Source organism: Bombina bombina, chromosome 3, assembly GCF_027579735.1.
Source record: "Bombina bombina isolate aBomBom1 chromosome 3, aBomBom1.pri, whole genome shotgun sequence".
NCBI lineage: Eukaryota > Metazoa > Chordata > Amphibia > Anura > Bombinatoridae > Bombina > Bombina bombina.
Genome location: NC_069501.1, coordinates 1,236,499,953 through 1,236,525,840, shown reverse-complemented (window position 1 = coordinate 1,236,525,840; position 25,888 = coordinate 1,236,499,953). Strand labels below are relative to the sequence as shown.

Sequence of the window (25,888 nt, the reverse complement as noted above, 5' to 3'; positions counted from 1 at the left end):
CATTTCTTTCATATTGGCAAGAGTCCATGAGGCCCACCCTTTTATTGGTGGTTATGTTTTTTTTTGTATAAAAAAACACAATTATTTTTCTGGTTCCTCTTTTTATATGCTATTTTACTCCTTTTGTTATCACCTCACTTCTTGGCTATTCGTTAAACTGAATTGTGGGAGTGGTGAGGGGTGTATTTATAGGCATTTTGAGGTTTGGGAAACTTTGCCCCTCTTGGTAGGAATGTATATCCCATACGTCACTAGCTCATGGTCTCTTGCCAATATGAAAGAAATGAATTTATCAGGTAAGTTCTTACATAAATTATGTTTTTTGTGTTGACTGTACCTTTAATCAGCAATTATACAGCCTTACCCTGCACACACATTATGGAACATTTAGTACATCCTTATGCCCCATTATAGATCACACAGTCCTGAAGATCAACCACCTCAAATTTCACCAACCCTTATGGACAGAACGGTGGCATCCCCCAACATATCAGTATTGTAGGATATTCTGAAGTATAAGCTTTTCTGTATGCACATAGAGCTTCTATTAACCTCTCACAAGATAATAACCTTCCTCATATTACCTTCTACCACAAGTCAGACTAGTTAGCAAAAACAACCAGCTTCAATAGTGTATCCCAGAAAAAGGGCCCATCTCGTACCTTAGTAACTTCATACACAACAAACTCTTCTGAGGAAGTGACTTCAGGAATCCCATCTTGGCCTAAGCCCTGACACTTCAGACTGCCGTAAACTGTGGGTTTTCCTGTAGAATTAAATTGTATGGGAGAAAATCACCACGCAGAATAAAGATATAAAAACTGTGAAATTAATTAATAAAAAATATTCTCGGTTGTCTAGTAGCTCATATTTCTACAGTGGATGTGCAGGTTCCAAATGGTATTATGGAGTGGACTAAGCGATTTATTATGGAGACGTTAGCAGAAACAACGGGACACATACAGGACCTTTAAGCGATTTCACTTTGTAGCGCTGCTCCACGCCAGGCTGTTCTCTGGCTGTATAAGCGCTGTTTGAATAGAACAGTAAAATAGTGAGCAGCGCTGCAAAATGGAAGGGCATCGATTGATGACTGGTTCTCAGGGATTTTTTTCAACTCCACCCCTTAGCTTTTCCTGGTCTCAAAAGCTGCGACTCCTGAATGTAAGACGTTCTTGTAAGCAATGCACCTTTTTTAATTATTTCATTTTTACCTTATAATTTGTGAGGTTAGACCAAGAGCAAATTAATCAAATTTGAGAAACATTTTAAAATCTTATCAAAATGTCTTTATTTCTCTGCAACCAATTTACAATTCAATTTTTAACTGCTGCAAAATATTAGTAAATTGCTTTATTTACCAGTTATTCAGCACACTGCAATAGAGCTGGTGCTTTACTGTAACTGCCTAATTTAAAACTGAATATAAATTTCAAAATAGCTTGCAAATGTTTCACTAAAAAAAAAAAAAAAAAAAAAAAAATTTGCCCATAATGTCAATCCAGATGCAGTACTTGTCAAAGACGGAAATGCTGCGTGGATACAAAATCATTACGAATTATCTGATCATAATGGCAATAATTTTAATACAGTATTGCTACTTGGGCATTTAAAGGGACATGAAACCCCAAATTTGTATTTTATGATTCAGACAGAGCAAACATTTTTTGTTCTCTTGGTATCTTTTGTTGAAAAGCAGAGGGGTAAGCACAGGCGTGTGCACAAGTCTGGAGCAGAGTAATATCACAGATCACCACATTATTATTTCAGGACATTTGTGCTATATGGGAGGCGCTGCCACAGGGTTATTTCATGCATTTTATTATACAACTGGAATCCCAAGTAAATGGGATGTGACACCGACTGCAAACATAGGAGGTGACACCGACTGCAAACATAGGAGGTGACACCGAGTGCAAACATAGGAGGTGACACCGACTGCAAACATAGGAGGTGACACCGACTGCAAACATAGGAGGTGACACCGACTGCAAACATAGGAGGTGACACCGACTGCAAACATAGGAGGTGAAACCGACTGCAAACATAGGAGGTGAAACCGACTGCAAACATAGGAGGTGAAACCGACTGCAAACATAGGAGGTGAAACCGACTGCAAACATAGGAGGTGAAACCGACTGCAAACATAGGAGGTGAAACCGACTGCAAACATAGGAGGTGAAACCGACTGCGAACATAGGAGGTGAAACCGACTGCGAACATAGGAGGTGAAACCGACTGCAAACATAGGAGGTGACACCGAGTGCAAACATAGGAGGTGACACCGAGTGCAAACATAGGAGGTGACACCGAGTGCAAACATAGGAGGTGACACCGAGTGCAAACATAGGAGGTGACACCGAGTGCAAACATAGGAGGTGACACCGAGTGCAAACATAGGAGGTGACACCGACTGCGAACATAGGAGGTGAAACCGACTGCGAACATAGGAGGTGAAACCGACTGCAAACATAGGAGGTGACACCGACTGCAAACATAGGAGGTGACACCGACTGCAAACATAGGAGGTGAAACCGACTGCAAACATAGGAGGTGAAACCGACTGCAAACATAGGAGGTGAAACCGACTGCAAACATAGGAGGTGAAACCGACTGCAAACATAGGAGGTGACACCGACTGCAAACATAGGAGGTGACACCGACTGCAAACATAGGAGGTGACACCGACTGCAAACATAGGAGGTGACACCGACTGCAAACATAGGAGGTGACACCGACTGCAAACATAGGAGGTGACACCGACTGCAAACATAGGAGGTGACACCGACTGCAAACATAGGAGGTGACACCGACTGCAAACATAGGAGGTGACACCGACTGCAAACATAGGAGGTGACACCGACTGCAAACATAGGAGGTGAACCAAACAATCAAATCTGGAGATAGATGATAGAACATTAAGCGCAAATAAAGTTATATCAAAATGAAAGGGAAATTAAACCCAGCATTTTCTCTGATGATTCACAAAGAGCATGCGATTTTAAACAACTTTCTAATTTACTTCAATTATCAGTTTGTCTTTGATCTCTTGGTATCTTTGTTGAAAAGCAGGGTGTAAGCTCAGGAGCGTGCACGTGTCTGGAGCACTATATGGCAGCAGTTTTACAATAATATTATCCAGTTGCAAGAGCACTAGATGTCAGCACTATTTCCTGTCATGTAGTGCTTCAGATGCCTACCTAGGTATCTCTCTTCAACAAAGAATATCATAGGAATGAAGCAAATTGGAAAATAAAAGTAAATTGAAAGCTTTTTTAAAAACTGCATATTCTGTCTGAATCACACAAGGAAACTGTTGGGTCTCATATGCCTTTACAATGTTCATGGTTTAGATAGAGCAGGGGTTTTCAAACCAGTCTCAGGCCTCCCTAACAGGCAAGATTTTGAGGACATCTTAACTGGAGCACAGCGAAAAATAATCAGCCGATTAGTAAACATGGTTATTTTACTGCTCTCATCCAAGGTCATCCTGAAAACCTGGCCTGTTTATTATCAAACTTGCTTTGTTCTCTTGGTATCTTCTGATGAAGCTTAAACCTTGCTAGGTTGATAAGAGTGTGCATGTGTCTATTTATAGCAGCAGTATTTGCAACAAAGTATAGCATTGCTATAAACAGTGTAAACACTGTTCTGTTGCAATATGGCTAGAATTACTCTTTAACAAAGGATGCCTAGAGGAGTCAGTTGGGAAGTTCTTTAAAATGTCATGCGCTATCCAAAACATTTAAGTTTAATGTTGACTTTACTGTCCCTTTATGAACAATACCTGATATCTTGCACGACACCCAGGCTTCACCTTCTGCCTTCCTAAAAAATGAGAAAAAGCTCAAGTTATTCCTACATAAAAGCATTAGAAGCAGATGCTATTGTTACAGTTAATCCACTTCATATAAAACAGTGGCACAGAGACAGTAAACATGATAAACACATGATGGGAGGGTGATCTCATATACACAAGCACACACACATCACACAGACAGCAATCACACACACATCACACAGACAGCAATCACACACACATCACACAGACAGCAATCACACACACATCACACAGACAGCAATCACACACACACACAGCGCAATCACACACACACAGCGCAATCACACACACACAGCGCAATCACACACACACACAGCGCAATCACACACACACAGCGCAATCACACACACAGCGCAATCACACACACAGCGCAATCACACACACAGCGCAATCACACACACAGCGCAATCACAAACACACACATCACACAGACCAATAACACACACACACCACAATCACACATCACACAGACAGCAATCACAAACACACCGCAATCACACATCACACAGACAGCAATCACACACACATACACAAGCAGTGCTGGCCAAGTGGCCATAAACATCAGCTCACACACACACACACACAGCAATCACATACACACAAACAATGCTGGCTAGATACATCAGCTCACACACACAGCAGTGTTGCACACACACATCAGCAACACTGCAATCAGATAAACAGACCAAGCTTTGTATTTACCAAAAAACACAAAGAAAAGGCTTTATTATAATTATTTATTTGTAAATCATTGGGCTTTGTCTTCAAATATACACCAGGCTCTGCAGTCACATATACACACATATACACCAGGCTCTGCAGACAAGTGTACACATACACTAGAGGCTCTGCTCTCAGTCACACAGTCTCACATACACTAGAGGCTCTGCTCTCAGTCACACAGTCTCACATACACACCAGGCTCTGCTCTCAAGTCACACAGTCTCACATACACACCAGGCTCTGCTCTCAGTCACACAGTCTCACATACACACCAGGCTCTGCTCTCAGTCACACAGTCTCACATACACACCAGGCTCTGCTCTCAGTCACACAGTCTCACATACACTAGAGGCTCTGCTCTCAGTCACACAGTCTCACATACACACCAGGCTCTGCTCTCAGTCACACAGTCTCACATACACACCAGGCTCTGCTCTCAGTCACACAGTCTCACATACACACCAGGCTCTGCTCTCAGTCACACAGTCTCACATACACTAGAGGCTCTGCTCTCAGTCACACAGTCTCACATACACACCAGGCTCTGCTCTCAGTCACACAGTCTCACATACACTAGAGGCTCTGCTCTCAGTCACACAGTCTCACATACACTAGAGGCTCTGCTCTCAGTCACACAGTCTCACATACACTAGAGGCTCTGCTCTCAGTCACACAGTCTCACATACACTAGAGGCTCTGCTCTCAGTCACACAGTCTCACATACACTAGAGGCTCTGCTCTCAGTCACACAGTCTCACATACACTAGAGGCTCTGCTCTCAGTCACACAGTCTCACATACACTAGAGGCTCTGCTCTCAGTCACACAGTCTCACATACACTAGAGGCTCTGCTCTCAGTCACACAGTCTCACATACACCAGGCTCTGCTCTCAGTCACGCAGTCTCACATACACCAGGCTCTGCTCTCAGTCACACAGTCTCACATACACACCAGGCTCTGCTCTCAGTCACACAGTCTCACATACACTAGAGGCTCTGCTCTCAGTCACACAGTCTCACATACACTAGAGGCTCTGCTCTCAGTCACACAGTCTCACATACACACCAGGCTCTGCTCTCAGTCACACAGTCTCACATACACACCAGGCTCTGCTCTCAGTCACACAGTCTCACATACACTAGAGGCTCTGCTCTCAGTCACACAGTCTCACATACACTAGAGGCTCTGCTCTCAGTCACACATACACTAGAGGCTCTGCTCTCAGTCACACAGTCTCACATACACTAGAGGCTCTGCTCTCAGTCACACAGTCTCACATACACTAGAGGCTCTGCTCTCAGTCACACAGTCTCACATACACTAGAGGCTCTGCTCTCAGTCACACAGTCTCACATACACCAGGCTCTGCTCTCAGTCACGCAGTCTCACATACACCAGGCTCTGCTCTCAGTCACACAGTCTCACATACACTAGAGGCTCTGCTCTCAGTCACACAGTCTCACATACACTAGAGGCTCTGCTCTCAGTCACACAGTCTCACATACACTAGAGGCTCTGCTCTCAGACACACAGTCTCACATACACTAGAGGCTCTGCTCTCAGTCACACAGTCTCACATACACTAGAGGCTCTGCTCTCAGTCACACAGTCTCACATACACTAGAGGCTCTGCTCTCAGTCACACAGTCTCACATACACTAGAGGCTCTGCTCTCAGTCACACAGTCTCACATACACTAGAGGCTCTGCTCTCAGTCACACAGTCTCACATACACCAGGCTCTGCTCTCAGTCACGCAGTCTCACATACACTAGAGGCTCTGCTCTCAGTCACACAGTCTCACATACACACCAGGCTCTGCTCTCAGTCACACAGTCTCACATACACCAGGCTCTGCTCTCAGTCACACAGTCTCACATACACTAGAGGCTCTGCTCTCAGTCACACAGTCTCACATACACTAGAGGCTCTGCTCTCAGTCACACAGTCTCACATACACACCAGGCTCTGCTCTCAGTCACACAGTCTCACATACACACCAGGCTCTACTCTCAGTCTCCCATACACACCAGGCTCTGCTCTCAGTCACACAGTCTCCCATTCACACCAGGCACTGCTCTCAGTCACACAGTCTCCCATACACACCAGGCTCTGCTCTCAGTCACACAGTCTCCCATACACACCAGGCTCTGCTCTCAGTCACACAGTCTCCCATACACACCAGGCTCTGCTCTCAGTCACACAGTCTCCCATACACACCAGGCTCTGCTCTCAGTCACACAGTCTCACATACACACCAGGCTCTGCTCTCAGTCACACAGTCTCCCATACACACCAGGCTCTGCTCTCAGTCACACAGTCTCCCATACACACCAGGCTCTGCTCTCAGTCACACAGTCTCCCATACACACCAGGCTCTGCTCTCAGTCACACAGTCTCCCATACACACCAGGCTCTGCTCTCAGTCACACAGTCTCACATACACACCAGGCTCTGCTCTCAGTCACACAGTCTCACATACACACCAGGCTCTGCTCTCAGTCACACAGTCTCACATACACTAGAGGCTCTGCTCTCAGTCACACAGTCTCCCATACACACCAGGCTCTGCTCTCAGTCACACAGTCTCACATACACTAGAGGCTCTGCTCTCAGTCACGCAGTCTCACATACACACCAGGCTCTGCTCTCAGTCACACAGTCTCCCATACACACCAGGCTCTACTCTCAGTCTCCCATACACACCAGGCTCTGCTCTCAGTCACACAGTCTCACATACACTAGAGGCTCTGCTCTCAGTCACGCAGTCTCACATACACACCAGGCTCTGCTCTCAGTCACACAGTCTCCCATACACACCAGGCTCTGCTCTCAGTCACACAGTCTCCCATACACACCAGGCTCTGCTCTCAGTCACACAGTCTCCCATACACACCAGGCTCTACTCTCAGTCTCCCATACACACCAGGCTCTGCTCTCAGTCACGCAGTCTCACATACACTAGAGGCTCTGCTCTCAGTCACGCAGTCTCACATACACACCAGGCTCTGCTCTCAGTCACACAGTCTCCCATACACACCAGGCTCTGCTCTCAGTCACACAGTCTCCCATACACACCAGGCTCTGCTCTCAGTCACACAGTCTCACATACACTAGAGGCTCTGCTCTCAGTCACACAGTCTCACATACACACCAGGCTCTGCTCTCAGTCACACAGTCTCACATACACACCAGGCTCTGCTCTCAGTCACACAGTCTCCCATACACACCAGGCTCTGCTCTCAGTCACACAGTCTCCCATACACACCAGGCTCTGCTCTCAGTCACACAGTCTCACATACACTAGAGGCTCTGCTCTCAGTCACACAGTCTCACATACACGTCAGGCTCTGCTCTCAGTCACACAGTCTCACATACATGCCAGGCTCTGCTCTCAGTCACACAGTCTCACATACACTAGAGACTCTGCTCTCAGTCACGCAGTCTCCCATACACACCAGGCTCTGCTCTCAGTCACACAGTCTCCCATACACACCAGGCTCTGCTCTCAGTCACACAGTCTCCCATACACACCAGGCTCTGCTCTCAGTCACACAGTCTCCCATACACACCAGGCTCTGCTCTCAGTCACACAGTCTCCCATACACACCAGGCTCTGCTCTCAGTCACACAGTCTCACATACACTAGAGGCTCTGCTCTCAGTCACACAGTCTCACATACACTAGAGGCTCTGCTCTCAGTCACACAGTCTCACATACACTAGAGGCTCTGCTCTCAGTCACACAGTCTCACATACACACCAGGCTCTGCTCTCAGTCACACAGTCTCACATACACACCAGGCTCTGCTCTCAGTCACACATACACCAGGCTCTGCTCTGTCACACAGTCTCACATACACCAGGCTCTGCTCTCAGTCACACATACACACTAGGCTCTGCTCTCAGTCACACATACACACCAGGCTCTGCTCTCCGTCACACAGTCTCACATACACCAAGCTCTGCTCTAAGTCACACAGTCTCATATACACCAAGCTCTGTTCTCAGTCACACAGTCTCACATACACACCGGGCTCTGCTCTCAGTCACACAGTCTCACATACACCAAGCTCTGCTCTAAGTCACACAGTCTCACATACACCAAGCTCTGCTCTAAGTCACACAGTCTCATATACACCAAGCTCTGCTCTAAGTCACACAGTCTCATATACACCAAGCTCTGCTCTAAGTCACACAGTCTCATATACACCAAGCTCTGCTCTAAGTCACACAGTCTCATATACACCAAGCTCTGCTCTAAGTCACACAGTCTCACATACACCAGGCTCTGCTCTCAGTCACACAGTCTCACATACACCAGGCTCTGCTCTCAGTCACACAGTCTCACATACACCAGGCTCTGCTCTCAGTCACACAGTCTCATATACACCAAGCTCTGCTCTAAGCCACACAGTCTCACATACACCAGGCTCTGCTCTCAGTCACACAGTCTCACATACACACCAGGCTCTGCTCTCAGTCACACAGTCTCCCATACACACCAGGCTCTGCTCTCAGTCACACAGTCTCCCATACACACCAGGCTCTGCTCTCAGTCACACAGTCTCCCATACACACCAGGCTCTGCTCTCAGTCACACAGTCTCCCATACACACCAGGCTCTGCTCTCAGTCACACAGTCTCCCATACACACCAGGCTCTGCTCTCAGTCACACAGTCTCCCATACACACCAGGCTCTGCTCTCAGTCACACAGTCTCCCATACACACCAGGCTCTGCTCTCAGTCACACAGTCTCCCATACACACCAGGCTCTGCTCTCAGTCACACAGTCTCCCATACACACCAGGCTCTGCTCTCAGTCACACAGTCTCCCATACACACCAGGCTCTGCTCTCAGTCACACAGTCTCCCATACACACCAGGCTCTGCTCTCAGTCACACAGTCTCCCATACACACCAGGCTCTGCTCTCAGTCACACAGTCTCCCATACACACCAGGCTCTGCTCTCAGTCACACAGTCTCCCATACACACCAGGCTCTGCTCTCAGTCACACAGTCTCCCATACACACCAGGCTCTGCTCTCAGTCACACAGTCTCCCATACACACCAGGCTCTGCTCTCAGTCACACAGTCTCCCATACACACCAGGCTCTGCTCTCAGTCACACAGTCTCCCATACACACCAGGCTCTGCTCTCAGTCACACAGTCTCCCATACACACCAGGCTCTGCTCTCAGTCACACAGTCTCCCATACACACCAGGCTCTGCTCTCAGTCACACAGTCTCACATACACACCAGGCTCTGCTCTCAGTCACACAGTCCTCCCATACACACCAGGCTCTGCTCTCAGTCACACAGTCTCATATACACCAAGCTCTGCTCTAAGCCACACAGTCTCACATACACCAGGCTCTGCTCTCAGTCACACAGTCTCCCATACACCAGGCTCTGCTCTCAGTCACACAGTCTCCCATACACCAGGCTCTGCTCTCAGTCACACAGTCTCCCATACACACCAGGCTCTGCTCTCAGTCACACAGTCTCCCATACACACCAGGCTCTGCTCTCAGTCACACAGTCTCCCATACACACCAGGCTCTGCTCTCAGTCACACAGTCTCCCATACACACCAGGCTCTGCTCTCAGTCACACAGTCTCCCATACACACCAGGCTCTGCTCTCAGTCACACAGTCTCCCATACACACCAGGCTCTGCTCTCAGTCACACAGTCTCCCATACACACCAGGCTCTGCTCTCAGTCACACAGTCTCCCATACACACCAGGCTCTGCTCTCAGTCACACAGTCTCCCATACACACCAGGCTCTGCTCTCAGTCACACAGTCTCATATACACCAAGCTCTGCTCTAAGCCACACAGTCTCACATACACCAGGCTCTGCTCTCAGTCACACAGTCTCCCATACACCAGGCTCTGCTCTCAGTCACACAGTCTCCCATACACACCAGGCTCTGCTCTCAGTCACACAGTCTCCCATACACACCAGGCTCTGCTCTCAGTCACACAGTCTCCCATACACACCAGGCTCTGCTCTCAGTCACACAGTCTCCCATACACACCAGGCTCTGCTCTCAGTCACACAGTCTCCCATACACACCAGGCTCTGCTCTCAGTCACACAGTCTCCCATACACACCAGGCTCTGCTCTCAGTCACACAGTCTCCCATACACACCAGGCTCTGCTCTCAGTCACACAGTCTCCCATACACACCAGGCTCTGCTCTCAGTCACACAGTCTCCCATACACACCAGGCTCTGCTCTCAGTCACACAGTCTCCCATACACACCAGGCTCTGCTCTCAGTCACACAGTCTCCCATACACACCAGGCTCTGCTCTCAGTCACACAGTCTCCCATACACACCAGGCTCTGCTCTCAGTCACACAGTCTCCCATACACACCAGGCTCTGCTCTCAGTCACACAGTCTCCCATACACACCAGGCTCTGCTCTCAGTCACACAGTCTCCCATACACACCAGGCTCTGCTCTCAGTCACACAGTCTCCCATACACACCAGGCTCTGCTCTCAGTCACACAGTCTCCCATACACACCAGGCTCTGCTCTCAGTCACACAGTCTCCCATACACACCAGGCTCTGCTCTCAGTCACACATACACACCAGGCTCTGCTCTCAGTCACACAGTCTCACATACACACCAGGCTCTGCTCTCAGTCACACAGTCTCCCATACACACCAGGCTCTGCTCTCAGTCACACATACACACCAGGCTCTGCTCTCAGTCACAAATACACACCAGGCTCTGCTCTCAGTCACACATACACACCAGGCTCTGCTCTCAGTCACACATACACACCAGGCTCTGCTCTCAGTCACACATACACACCAGGCTCTGCTCTCAGTCACACAGTCACACATACACACCAGGCTCTGCTCTCAGTCACACAGTCTCACATACACACCAGGCTCTGCTCTCAGTCACACAGTCTCACATACACACCAGGCTCTGCTCTCAGTCACACAGTCTCCCATACACACCAGGCTCTGCTCTCAGTCACACAGTCTCCCATACACACCAGGCTCTGCTCTCAGTCACACAGTCACACATACACACCAGGCTCTGCTCTCAGTCACACAGTCTCACATACACACCAGGCTCTGCTCTCAGTCACACAGTCTCACATACACACCAGGCTCTGCTCTCAGTCACAGTCTCCCATACACACCAGGCTCTGCTCTCAGTCACACAGTCTCACATACACACCAGGCTCTGCTCTCAGTCTCCCATACACACCAGGCTCTGCTCTCAGTCACACATACACACCAGGCTCTGCTCTCAGTCACACATACACACCAGGCTCTGCTCTCAGTCACACATACACACCAGGCTCTGCTCTCAGTCACACATACACACCAGGCTCTGCTCTCAGTCACACATACACACCAGGCTCTGCTCTCAGTCACACATACACACCAGGCTCTGCTCTCAGTCACACATACACACCAGGCTCTGCTCTCAGTCACACAGTTTCGCACAAACCTTAGACTCTGCGCCCAATCACTTTGCAAATAGATTCTGTCTGCCATCTTGGTGCTCTCAGGCAATAGCTAAAAAAAAACAGGAAGTATATGTCACATGGTTTGTATATCCGGGTCACAGACACTGTCCTTTACAGCTGCTGGTTAGTTTTCTGAAGCCATCCAGGAGTAACAGCGAAACCAATTCAGTTCTGTGAGATCAGCCTGTGAGTGACAGGTGAGTGCTGCTCAGGTTATTGTTACTTTGTACATAATTATACTTACTGATTACACTCAGCCTCAGTTCTGTGAGATCAGCCTGTGAGTGACAGGTGAGTGCTGCTCAGGTTATTGTTACTTTGTACATAATTATACTTACTGATTACACTCAGCCTCAGTTCTGTGAGATCAGCCTGTGAGTGACAGGTGAGTGCTGCTCAGGTTATTGTTACTTTGTACATAATTATACTTACTGATTACACTCAGCCTCAGTTCTGTGAGATCAGCCTGTGAGTGACAGGTGAGTGCTGCTCAGGTTATTGTTACTTTGTACATAATTATACTTACTGATTACACTCAGCCTCAGTTCTGTGAGATCAGCCTGTGAGTGACAGGTGAGTGCTGCTCAGGTTATTGTTACTTTGTACATAATTATACTTACTGATTACACTCAGCCTCAGTTCTGTGAGATCAGCCTGTGAGTGACAGGTGAGTGCTGCTCAGGTTATTGTTACTTTGTACATAATTATACTTACTGATTACACTCAGCCTCAGGTAACAAGTAAAGTAATAACTCAGTTCTGTGAGATCAGCCTGTGAGTTACCGGTGAGTGCTGCTCAGGTTATTGTTACTTTGTACATAATTATACTTACTGATTACACTCAGCCTCAGTTCTGTGATATCAGCCTGTGAGTGACAGGTGAGTGCTGCTCAGGTTATTGTTACTTTGTACATAATTATACTTACTGATTACACTCAGCCTCAGTTCTGTGAGATCAGCCTGTGAGTGACAGGTGAGTGCTGCTCAGGTTATTGTTACTTTGTACATAATTATACTTACTGATTACACTCAGCCTCAGTTCTGTGAGATCAGCCTGTGAGTGACAGGTGAGTGCTGCTCAGGTTATTGTTACTTTATACATAATTATACTTACTGATTACACTCAGCCTCAGTTCTGTGAGATCAGCCTGTGAGTGACAGGTGAGTGCTGCTCAGGTTATTGTTACTTTGTACATAATTATACTTACTGATTACACTCAGCCTCAGGTAACAAGTAAAGTAATAACTCAGTTCTGTGAGATCAGCCTGTGAGTTACCGGTGAGTGCTGCTCAGGTTATTGTTACTTTGTACATAATTATACTTACTGATTACACTCAGCCTCAGTTCTGTGATATCAGCCTGTGAGTGACAGGTGAGTGCTGCTCAGGTTATTGTTACTTTATACATAATTATACTTACTGATTACACTCAGCCTCAGTTCTGTGATATCAGCCTGTGAGTGACAGGTGAGTGCTGCTCAGGTTATTCTTACTTTGTACATAATTATACTTGCTGATTACACTCAGCCTCAGTTCTGTGATATCAGCCTGTGAGTGACAGGTGAGTGCTGCTCAGGTTATTGTTACTTTGTACATAATTATACTTACTGATTACACTCAGCCTCAGGTAACAAATAGTATCTAACTCAGTTTTGTGAGATCAGTCTGTGAGTGACAGGTGAGTGCTGCTCAGGTTATTGTTACTTTATACATAATTATACTTACTGATTACACTCAGCCTCAGGTAACAAATAGTAACTAACTCAGTTCTGTGAGATCAGCCTGTGAGTGACAGGTGAGTGCTGCTCAGGTTATTGTTACTTTGTACATAATTATACTTACTGATTACACTCAGCCTCAGTTCTGTGATATCAGCCTGTGAGTGACAGGTGAGTGCTGCTCAGGTTATTGTTACTTTGTACATAATTATACTTACTGATTACACTCAGCCTCAGGTAACAACTAGTATCTAACTCAGTTCTGTGAGATCAGTCTGTGAGTGACAGGTGAGTGCTGCTCAGGTTATTGTTACTTTGTACATAATTATACTTACTGATTACACTCAGCCTCAGGTAACAAGTAAAGTAGTAACTAACTCAGGTCTGTGAGTGACAGGTGAGTGCTGCTCAGGGGTATTGTTACTTTATACATAATTATACTTACTGATTACACTCAGCCTCAGGTAACAAGTAAAGTAGTAACTAACTCAGGTCTGTGAGATCAGTCTGTGAGTGACAGGTGAGTGCTGCTCAGGGGTATTGTTACTTTGTACATAATTATACTTAATGATTACACTCAGCCTCAGGTAACAAGTAAAGTAGTAACTAACTCAGGTCTGTGAGATCAGTCTGTGAGTGACAGGTGAGTGCTGCTCAGGTTATTGTTACGTTGTACATAATTATACTTACTAATTCTACTCAGCCTCAGGTAACAAGTAAAGTAGTAACTTACTCAGGTCTGTGAGAGCAGTCTGTGAGTGACAGGTGAGTGCTGCTCAGGTTATTGTTACTTTGTACATAATTATACTTACTGATTACACTCAGCCTCAGGTAGTGAGTAAAGTAGTAACTTAGTTCTGTTCGATCAGCCTGTGAGTGCCAGGTATTTGTACAGCTGGATTAATACTATCTAGGTCACTTTCCCAATGTGAACAGATTCTCTGCTAAACTAGAGTAAAAAGCAAGCAATCCTTTTTGTTTAGTTGACACTGTAATTTTTATTTCATTTTCTGCTTTAGCTCATTCAGAAATATATGACAGAGGGTGGCAAATCTATGACTTTAGATGCCTGGCAGAATATTGAGTCTGGCATGTTTTATTTTTCTTTAAACCAAGGATGGAATATACAGGGATAAAATGGGTGCCAAAAGTAAAGATTTAGGAGCTGTGTTGATCCAGATTTGTCATGCCCTGGAATATGGCATGTGTCAGTTTACAATGTAAAGCTTTTAAAGGGACATTAAACACCAACGTCTAGATTACGAGTTTTGCGTTATGAGGGGTGCGGTACTAACTTGCACGTTATTGTCACCGCTCACTTACCTACAGCGCTGGTATTACAGGTTTTTCTAAACCCGGCGTTAAAAGACAAGAAGTGAGCGTAGAGCAAAATTGAGCTCCATACCGCACTCCAATACCAGCGCTGCTTAAGTCAGCGGTGAGCTGGTTTTACATGCTTGTGCACGATTTCCCCATAGACATCAATGGGGAGAGCCGGCTGAAAAAAAGCCTAACACCAGCAAAAAGCAGCGTAAAGCTCCGTAACGCAGCCCCATTGATTCCTATGGGGAAACTAAATTTATGTTTACACCTAACACCCTAACATGAACCCCGAGTCTAAACACCCCTAATCTTACACTTATTAACCCCTAATCTGCCGCTCCGGACATCGCCGCCACCTACATTATACTTATTAACCCCTAATGTGCTGCCCCCAACATTGCCGACACCTACATTATATTTATTAACCCCTAATCTCCCTGATCGGAACAGCCAATAGAATGCAAGCTCAATCCTATTTATTTTTTTTAGTGTTTGCGATGTGGGAGGGCCTCGATTTAGGGGTTAATAGGTAGTTTATGGGTGTTAGTGTACTTTTTAGCACTTTAGTTATGAGTTTTATGCTACGGCTTTGTAGTGTAAAATTCATAACTACTGACTTTAGAATGCGTTACGAATCTTGCGGGATAGGCTGTACCTCTCACTTTTTGGCCTCAAAAAAACAAATTGTAATACCGGCGCTATGGAAGTCCCATTGAAAAAAGACTATACGCAAATTGCGTAAGTTGATTTGCGGTAAGGCAAAAAAAGTGTGCGGTACAGCTGTACCTACAAGACTTGTAATAGCAGCGGTAGTAAAAAAAGCAGCGTTATGAGCTTTAACGCAAGACTCGTAATCTAGCCGTAAGTAAATGCTATATAAAATGATGCATTAGTCTTAGAATAACATGTAGATGTATTTTTAAAGTCTCCTTAGTTGTTTAAATATTGACAAAATAACTGTTAAGTTTTAATTTATATAAAACAATGGGAGCTGCCATGTTGTAACCTAGGTTTCTTTCTCTGCTGTGCCCAAATAGGGACAGTTATAAATAGGTCACTAGAGTGTGCAGCCAATGGCTGTGTGGAATATAACAGTGTTCTGCACTTCCGTTTCTAACAGGATTTAAAAAGTTCACAATTTCAGAATGGAATTAGAGGAAAAGGGGACAAAATAAATAATAAAAAGTATATTGCAGCGTTTACATATATATAATCGTATCATTTTATATTATCATCTCAAAGTGTTTAATGTCCCTTTAATAACAGTAAAACCACTTGTAGGGGCACTAACACCTATGCGGCACTATAAATGGGAGCATAAGTCTCAGGTGCTGTATTCTTGGTTGCTGTTTATTACTTTTGAATTATCTTCTTTTGTTTTGTTTTAAAGGCATTTAACTTTTTTAGCTTTAAAGGGACATGAAACCCAATTGTTTTCTTTCATGATTCATTAGTGCATACACTTTAAAAAAAAAAAAAAACTTTCTTACTTACCTCTATTATATAATTTGCTACTACTGGGAGCTAGCTGATGACTGCACATATATGCCTCTTGTCATTTGCTCACCCAATGTGCTCAGCTAGCTCCTAGTAGTGCATATCTGCTCGATCAACAAAGGATACCAAGAGAATGAAGCAAATCTGATAATAGAAGTAAATTGGAAAGTTGTTTAAAATCGTACGTTCTACCTGAAACATGAAGGAGAATGTTGGGTTGCATGTCCCCTTTAATTGCAAGTTATTTTTCTAATATTTGTCTCAGCTTTATTAATACACACCTTGGATTTGTATTTATTTCTTACGCAGGGAGATGTCCACTCCTACTCCACAAGCTCACAATCGCAGCAGAAATTCTGAGGATGAGGAGGATCCCCTGGACCAAATGATTGGACGCACTGGTTGCGCAGCCGCACACTACGCCGTGCAGGAGTGTATGGCTGAGCACCAGGACTGGAGGAAGTGTCAGGCGCATGTGCAGAGCTTTAAGGCTTGCATGCAGGAGTATCAGAAACAGCGAGCTGAGGAGCTGATGAACATGAGAAGCCAGAAGCAGCTGAAAACCTCCTAGCCAGTGTCTGGGTTTAACCAGTGGTGACCGGAAGCTCAGTGGACATTTTCTGTAAAGGTCAAACTTTATTACTTTTGCTCCTAGGACAATCCTATGATGCAGCACAGAGGCTGTCGGACATTTATATTACTGCAGCAATACAATTTAATGTGTTTCCTATACAGATTTGTACATATGGGAATGTGACATCAGTTATTAATATTAAAAACAACAAAATGTATGCTTACCTGATAAATGATTTTCTTTCCTGGCATGGAGAGTCCATGAATTAATTACTGTTGGGAATTCAACACCTGGCCACCGGGAGGAGGCAAAGACACCGCAGCCAAAGCCATGAACCATGGAAAACAGCTAGGGTTCCTTACAAGTGAAGATATTGATTATCTAGTATCTAAATATCCAAGAGTAGCTAATTTTAGATATGTTCCTAAAATCCAGAAACAAGTGAACTCTCCCCCAGGGAGACAGATAGTGTCAGGTATCGGATCCCTGGGGGAATGGCATGACCATATTCTACAGTCATTAGTTAAACAGCTACCAGGCCACTTGAAAGACACTAAACATCTAATGCAGATAACACAAGAATTGAAATGGATCACAATTAATGCAGAATCATTGTACTCTTGCATACCGCACAAATTAGGAAGGAAAGCAATCAATTATTTTTTTACACAATACAATTTCCCAAATAATTTGTACACTTTGTAGATTTGGTCCATAATTATTTTTTGTTTAATGGCACTTATTATCTCAAAAGATGTGGAACAGCGATGGGAGCAACATTTGCTCCCACATACGCAAATTTATATCTGGGTTGGATGGAAGCCCACCGCATCTTTGGAGATGATAATATATTTACATATACATATACACCTATATACCAGGTATATAGATGATCTTCTTTTGATTTGGAAAGACAACAAGGAATTAATACCACATTTTGTAGAGTTTCTAAATGATAACAATTTAAAATTCACATTCGAGATATCCAGTGATGCCATACATTTCCTAGATGTAACCCTTTCAGGCAATAAAGAAACAGGGACTGTAGAATCAGAATTATTTATGAAAAAATCAGTGGAAACACAATACTAAGAGCTGACTCATGTCACCCCCCCCCCCCCCCACACACTTAAAGAAAGGTATACCAAAAGGGCAATTTGTCCGAATAGAAAGAAACTGTACAGATCTAGCAAAGTATGATTTACATGCACAAAAACTAGAAACGCAACTGAAAGAACGAGGATATAATGAAGTAATGCTCAAAAAGATAAAAAAAATGAAGTGAGGAAAAAATCAAGGGATTCCCTTTTGACACAAAATAAACCCAACAAAACTAAAACCAAAAATAAAAATGAAAGTATTTATTTTGTTACAACATACAGTCAACATATCGAAAAGTTTGTAATATCATCAAAAACATTAATACTAGAGCAGGATAATAAACTTACAGATAAGATAGCCAAAGGTATCGGATTTTCAGCAAGAAGAGCTAAAACTCTAGAATCACAGCTAACAAAATTTGAATATAAAGGAATAACTAAAAGCTCTAAAGGGAATTGGCTTACTAGCGGCTAGATTTGGAGTTCGGCGGTAGATGGGTTGCTACCGCCACGCGTGTTTTATGTCTAACGCACGGCATTGTTTGACTCCGGAATTTAGAGTTCAAAACAGACCATCTAACGATGCTCCTAACGCGTGTATGTCACACGCGTAATACTGCCCGCGTAAGACAGTCTCCCATAGAGATCAATGGGAAAGCAAAAAAAAAAGCTTTTTTCACCTAACACTCAATCTCGCGAGAAATACGCACAGCTCGGTCATATGACGCATACCACATCATGCACAACAATAACACGCCGCAAATGTCACAACAACAATCAATCAACAAAGCACACAAGCATTACACATTCACAAACGGGGGGATTTGAAATAAAATTTAATACGGGGAATACGCATATACTTTAAGATGCGGAAAATCGCAAAATAACAACAAGGAATAAAAAATATATACATACACTAGAAAAATAATCACATTCAATATAACTATATATTAGGACAAACATACATATACAACACTTCACTAAGAACACACCATCGCAAATTCACATTTAAAAAAGAATACTATTGGACAATGTTAGAGAAAACGACCACTATGACATCATCGCATTCTACACATTCCACAAATACTAACTCAAAATGAGCATGCGCAAATTCACACACCTAATACACATTGCACTAATATTAATTGATAATAAAGCACACATGAACACAATTTACAACGCAAATAGGTACATCATTAAACATTTACACAGGGTATATAAGCACCACACAAGCAGGGTTTCTTTGACTGTGTTGCTGTTGGGTCTTTGGAGATTGGAGGTTTAATATTAGAGAGTTGGTGCATTATTGTGAGTGAGTTAGTGTTAGCGTGAGAGAGTCAGTTGTTAGTGTTATCGTGAGTGAGTTAGTGGGAGTGGGAGAGAGTCTGTTAGTGGGAGCGTGAGTGAGTTAGTGGGAGTTGTTAGTGGGAGCGTAAGTTACTGGTAGTTAGTGAGAGTTAGTGGGAGTGTTTGTTAGTGAGAATTAGTAGTAGTGTGTTAGTGAGAATTAGTAGTAGTGTGAGTTAGCGAGCGAGTGATTTTTCTGTACACTTAACACATTTACACGCAAACACATTCAATACATACATACACTTATCAATAACACTACATACACTCCATACCCCCTACCCCCTCATACTACACTCCATACCCCATTCCCTGTAGTCCCATTCCCTTTCATCCCATTTACTCTTATCCCATACCCATCCCATACCCATCCCCTAGTTACATTTAGTTTACATATCCTCCTTTTAGTCTTCTTCTTCTTTTGGTTTATTTAAATACTCCTTACCCTCTTTGTTTTTTTACATCCCTCTCACACTTTCAGCACTTTTTTTGTCTTTTTAGTTCTTTATTTTGACCCCCTTTCATTTCATCACACTCACTTTTTGTTTGATTATTTGGGGTTTAGTTTAGGGAACAGATGGAGGCCAGGCAGGGGAGAGGTAGAGGGGGGAGGAGAGGGAGGGGGAGAGGAACAGGGCAGGAAGGGGGGCAGGAAGCGGTGGGTGGACCCAGCCACTTGGTTCAAGATGAACAAGTGGCTGGGCCCAGTGGCGGACAGAGTAGGGCTTCACAGTCCGGGAAACAGATGGCATCGTCACAGGGGAAGGCCAAGGCGACTAGGGAGGCGAGGTTTTCGATGGAGGAGAAGGAGGCCCTCATAGAGGCCTATATGGCCAGGTATAGGAGGCTGCAGCACCAGAAGACTACCCCGACTGACAAGAGGAGGCTCTGGAATGAGATTAGGAATGCAGTCAATGCAGTGGGTGGCCGGAACAGAGATCTTGAATCGATAAAACATCGCTACCGGGACTATAAGATGGATCTCAAGAAAAAGTTAAGTCTGGAGGCCCGACATGCCGCAGGAACCGGTGGCGGACCTGCCCTGGAAATAGAGTACTGCCGATGGGAGGAAATGTTGCGGCCCTGCATCTCCGAGGTATAAATAGTCGGTATCGGAGGAATTGATACCGGGAACCTGCCACTCTCATCTGACGGTAAGCTCATTGAACAATAATTTCACATACGAATGTATTTCAAGTGACACTATATGCAAACCTTTACTTTCATGATTGAGGTAGCGAATACAATTTGACAAAACATTCAAATGTACTTATATTACCTAATTTGAATCATTCTTGAGATATATTTTAATTAAGAAATAGCCATGCACACGGTGAAACAATCACAGGAGGCAGCTATATTCAGCTAACAATCAGCATCTTTTAAGCATATTTAGATATGCTTTTCAGCAAAGAATATCCAGAGAATGAAGCTAATTAGATACGAAAAGTACATTAGAAAGTTGATAATAAATGTATGCTTCTAAATCATGAAAGATAAAACATTGGGTTTCATGTCCCTTTAAGGATCAGATTAATGCTATAACGTTGTTTACACGCATTCAATTACTTTGCGGTTACATCAGTATCTAGGCTATAGGTTAGGTGTGCATTTAAACAGACTGAAAACAAACGCGAACAAATTCAGATTGACCAGAGATCACAAACACGGTTTTGAAAAAGCGGAAATCGTATTGATTGTTTTTTAGATTTCAAAGTGGATTAATGATTCTGCATTTGTAATTGTATCGTAAGCTAAGTCATTTAAATCTTGATTTTCAAATATGCTAATATATACATTTTTTTATTTTTTTTTTAATATACAGAGTCTGGGGAGGAGGCAGCACAAGAAACAGCCTCATCTATCTCCCCGGGATGAGAGTGGTGGGGAGGAATTTCCACTTCGGAGGGAAGAGGCCCCCCGTGACGAAGAGCGCACGGAAGCTGATGAAGAGGCCCCGGAAGCAGAGGAGGAGCACGCGGAACCAGAGGACCATCAAGGACCCGCACACCACCGTGCACGGGCACCCCGCCGTGCACGCGTACCCCGCCAAGCACAACAAGAGGAAATAGCGGAGGTGCGGGTTCTACTGGACTACATAGACCAGATGCGTAACTCCCGGATACAAAATATCGAAGGACGCACTAGAATACTTGATGGCCAAAATCAAATAATTGAAGGACAAAACCAAATAATAAACATACTCAATAGAATCGAACAAGGCCAAAACAGAATCTTTCATCTGCACCAAGAGATGTTCAATTTTTTCCGGGAGGCGCATGCTGGTCTACCTCCTGGTCCGCCTCCTGCTGCTGGGCCTCTTGCTGCTGGGCCTCCTGCTGCTGGGCCTCCTCCTGCCGGGCCATCTCCTCCTGCCGGGCCATCTCCTCCTGCCGGGCCATCTCCTCCTGCCGGGCCATCTACTCCTGCCGGGCCATCTACTCCTGCCGGGCCATCTACTCCTCTTCAGCCATCTCCTCCTCTTCAGCCAGCTTCTCCTCTTCAGCCAGCTTCTCCTCTTCAGCCAGCTTCTCCTCTTCAGCCAGCTTCTCCTCCTCAGCCATCTTCTCCTCCTCACCTTGGTCGTCCCAGTACTCTTCCTTCCACTCTTCCCACAACCTCTCCAAGGAGAACTCTTCGGAGTCGGCAGTTGCCCCTCCCAGAGCCTCAGCCCCGTGGGAAGAGGGGAAGGAAGAGGAAGTAAGTATTTATTTTCATCTTTAATTTTTTTTTTTATTTAATGTGTAATGGATAGGTATGTGATGATGTGGTTTTCATACACTTGTGGACCACACTCTGTATATAATCTACTTCTATGGGACCGGGTCCATGGAGGCAGATTGTTTGCAGAGTGTGGGTTATAAGTGTGTGAAAACCACATCATCACATACCTATCCTTGTTCATGATATTGATTGGTTTCTGTGATGTGATGTCCAAACTGTTTCCCGAATCGCAAACAAAATTACCATTACAATTTTCCATGATGGCATATTACTGTTTGAATGCCAATAACACAGCTTAAAGGGACAGTCAGAAAATTATTGATTACAAAGAAAACACTGTATTACGCATTATCAAGTTGGAAACAACAAAACATGGAGAAATACGTGTGACTTATGTGCTTAACCTTGTATCTATGCCTATGGAAAAATGACCACTTATTTGTTGTTCTGACATAACAACCTTTTAGATATCAATGATCAATACATGGTAAATAATATGCTGTATGAGCACAAGGTTTTACATATACAAATGCTATCCAAATGCCCTCTAGTGGTCAAATTGTATAATGATTACATGCACTCTTCAAGCTCCAAGAAATGAGCACACGAACCTCATAGGTTTAGCTAGCAAATTTAAATAAACAAAGACAAATGATTAATTGGTGAGAAACCTTTTGATATCATTGATATTACAAAATTGACTTTTAGAATAATGCAAAACATTATTTGTTTTCTAAACTGTCCCTTTAACAAAATTACATATGCTAACACATATTTGAAGCTTGTTGGTATATCTACATTTACTTGGTCAAAAATTATATATTGAAATCAGATTTATATTGACGTGTTAAATAAAGTATATTTTCTTAAAGAGACATTATTGTGTTATTCTTTTTTTAAGAAAGACATTTGTTTTAACAATGAATATGGTTTAAAGTCCTTTTAGGAGTGGGGGGTGAAAATATGCTAACAATAATATATTTGAAGATTAAACAATGTGGAACTCATACATGATACAAAAATCAACATTTGCATTAAAGGGACAGTATACTATATTTTTAACAGAACTGTATGTAATAGACACTACTACAAACAACAAGATTAACATATACTGATATCAATATTACAAAGCTTCAAACACTTTCAAAGAAAATTGTGTTAGCTCTATTGAAAATATAGATGAACCCCCATTACAACCGTAAAACAAGACAATACACCATCATTAACATATGAAAAGACCCTTTACACAAACAGGAGAAAGCTGGAGATGGTACTCACATGAAACTCAGAGGCTGGGCGAGGAGTCTGAAAATTAATTACATTTTCTTTGAACAGAAGCAAAATGAAAAGTGTATTTGTTAAACAATGGACTATCTAACTAGAGACAAAATAAAAAGTTTTGATTTATAATGTGAGTGTCTAATGAACCTTTAATAAAATATACAACGAAATTACATTTACAAGAAGTCGGCATCATATATTTAGCATATGATAAAGCTAAATGCATATTGATTACTTTATTCTAACACAATAGCGCATATTTATTAATTAGATATCTTTAACATTAAAAACAACAGTCATTTTTCAGAAAAAGGAACATATTGTTGACAAACATATTAAACAACATGGACTATAGAGATTTGCACTTGCCTCGAAATATCATATGCATGAAAACATTTTGCTTTCGTTCGTTTATTCAACCAGACATCCAGAAAAAGAGAATGTGGTGGTCTTTATCAGCTACGGGTCAACAATGTAACATGATGCAAATAATACATATTCGCAAGGTTTTTAAAATTGGCTGCAGTCACAAACGTGTTTAACGTGCACAAACAAATATTGCGGGACTACGTAATCCAATCATACGTTTTTTTACCTTTGCATGTGACGTCTTAACATGGCGCTTCCTTGATCACGTAAGAACGCCATCCAATAAAAGGCACATTCTTGATCACGTAAGAACGCCCAAAAAAAAGGCGCATCCTTGATCGCGTCAAAACACCATCCAATAAAAGGCACATTCTTGATCACGTAAGAACGTCAGTCAATACAAGGAATCATTGGACAGCCTGGCAGGTGACGTTTTAAGCAACATGGCGCATCCGAGATCGCTGAAAAACCGCAGCCAATACAAGGACTCAGTTGACAGCTTGGCATATCACTAAGAAACGTATTTATATTTTAGGAACTAGTATGTGTCTAGATTGCTATCTAGGAATGTCACCAAATCATGAATCTTTTCGGACTTGACTGTCCCTTGAACTATAGCTATGGTGTATATCTTTAACATTTAAAAGATACACATGAGAAATACATATGCCATTGATGTTTTAAGATATGTTTTGATTGTTTTGGAATAACAATAATGATACATGTATTGATTCAACGTGTCATTTATTCAAGTTTAAATATGGTCAGCCTACCTATAGCCATATATGGGAGGAGAATTATTTTGTTAACATATTTTTAAAAAAATATTCATCATCTAAAATATTTGCATTACACACAGAGATTTATTTGGTTACACTTTTACAATAAGATAGAATAGAAAATGAAATACATGTGCTGTCAACATTACAATAAGATTGTTTATTAATAAGATTATATGTCCTTGTTCATGTAAAAAGGACAAAAACGCTTTAGAAATGGAAATACATTCATTAACAATTGTGCTCACCATCCCTTAAAGGGACATTATTTTGTTTTTAAAAAGAGGATACACATAGACAATACTATTTCAATAAAATGAACACTTTACAGGGATTATATCATTGTATCAATCCTCAGATCATTTGTTAAAGGTGCATCAATTCATGCAGAGTTTCTAAATACACACATGGATGTGAAAATTGAAATATACATATATACACAAATAACAATCTATATATACATATATAAAAAAATTACTATGCTAATCATAATCATGCAATGATAAAGCTAAGAGAAAAATATATAAAGACAAATAATAAGATTACATTGGAGATGTTAATCTTAAAGTCATTTACAATTGTCTTACATATATGATTTTTAATAAAAAAATATTTTTGGTAGGTCCCTTTAAGGATCAACAAGATAAACTAGAGCTTTAAAAAAATAACATGAAGAATGAGGACAAAGAATCGTGCAATTACATGTCTTTTATTAGTATGTAAGAAAACATCAACAACATTTAGAAATAATCTTGTAAAAATAAGGAATATTTGAGCCATATGACAAGGTAACACAGTGCATCACAGTCCATGAAGAGAGTTACCAAGGGCCACCATAGCCCCATTGGAGACATATGACAAGGTAACACAGTGCATCACAGTCCATGAAGAGAGTTGCCAAGGGCCACCATAGCCCCATTGGAGACATATGACAAGGTAACACAGTGCATCACAGTCCATGAAGAGAGTTGCCAATGGCCACCATAGCCCCATTGGAGACATATGACAAGGTAAAAGAGTGCATCACAGTCCATGAAGAGAGTTGCCAAGGGCCACCATAGCCCCATTGGAGACATATGACAAGGTAACACAGTGCATCACA

General features: G+C 43.2%; 2 protein-coding genes across 2 annotated transcripts in view; one reads left to right on the top strand and one right to left on the bottom strand.

Moving 5' to 3' along the window:
- PAAF1 (proteasomal ATPase associated factor 1) overlaps positions 1-12,148 on the bottom strand; it is a 148,910-nt gene extending 136,762 nt beyond the window's left edge. Inside the window, exons 1-3 of the mRNA XM_053708733.1 lie at positions 12,056-12,148; positions 3,788-3,828; positions 663-766 (exon numbers count right to left, since the gene is read on the bottom strand). Coding sequence (XP_053564708.1) covers positions 663-766; positions 3,788-3,828; positions 12,056-12,102 — 192 coding nt within the window. The 5' untranslated portion in view covers positions 12,103-12,148. The remainder of the gene's footprint in view (positions 1-662; positions 767-3,787; positions 3,829-12,055) is intronic.
- Positions 12,149-12,222: 74 nt separating this feature from the next.
- On the top strand, positions 12,223-17,403 carry LOC128654683 (cytochrome c oxidase assembly factor 4 homolog, mitochondrial). Its single transcript, XM_053708732.1, has 2 exons — positions 12,223-12,260; positions 16,922-17,403. Exon 2 carries the CDS (start codon positions 16,926-16,928, stop codon positions 17,181-17,183), a length of 258 nt encoding a protein of 85 aa, XP_053564707.1. The 5' UTR covers positions 12,223-12,260; positions 16,922-16,925; the 3' UTR covers positions 17,184-17,403.
- The last annotated feature ends 8,485 nt before the right edge of the window (positions 17,404-25,888 follow it).

Coding starts and splice junctions, on each gene's coding strand:
- LOC128654683 (XM_053708732.1), top strand. CDS start 16,926: ATGTCCACTCCTACTCCACAAGCTCACAATCGCAGCAGAAATTCTGAG.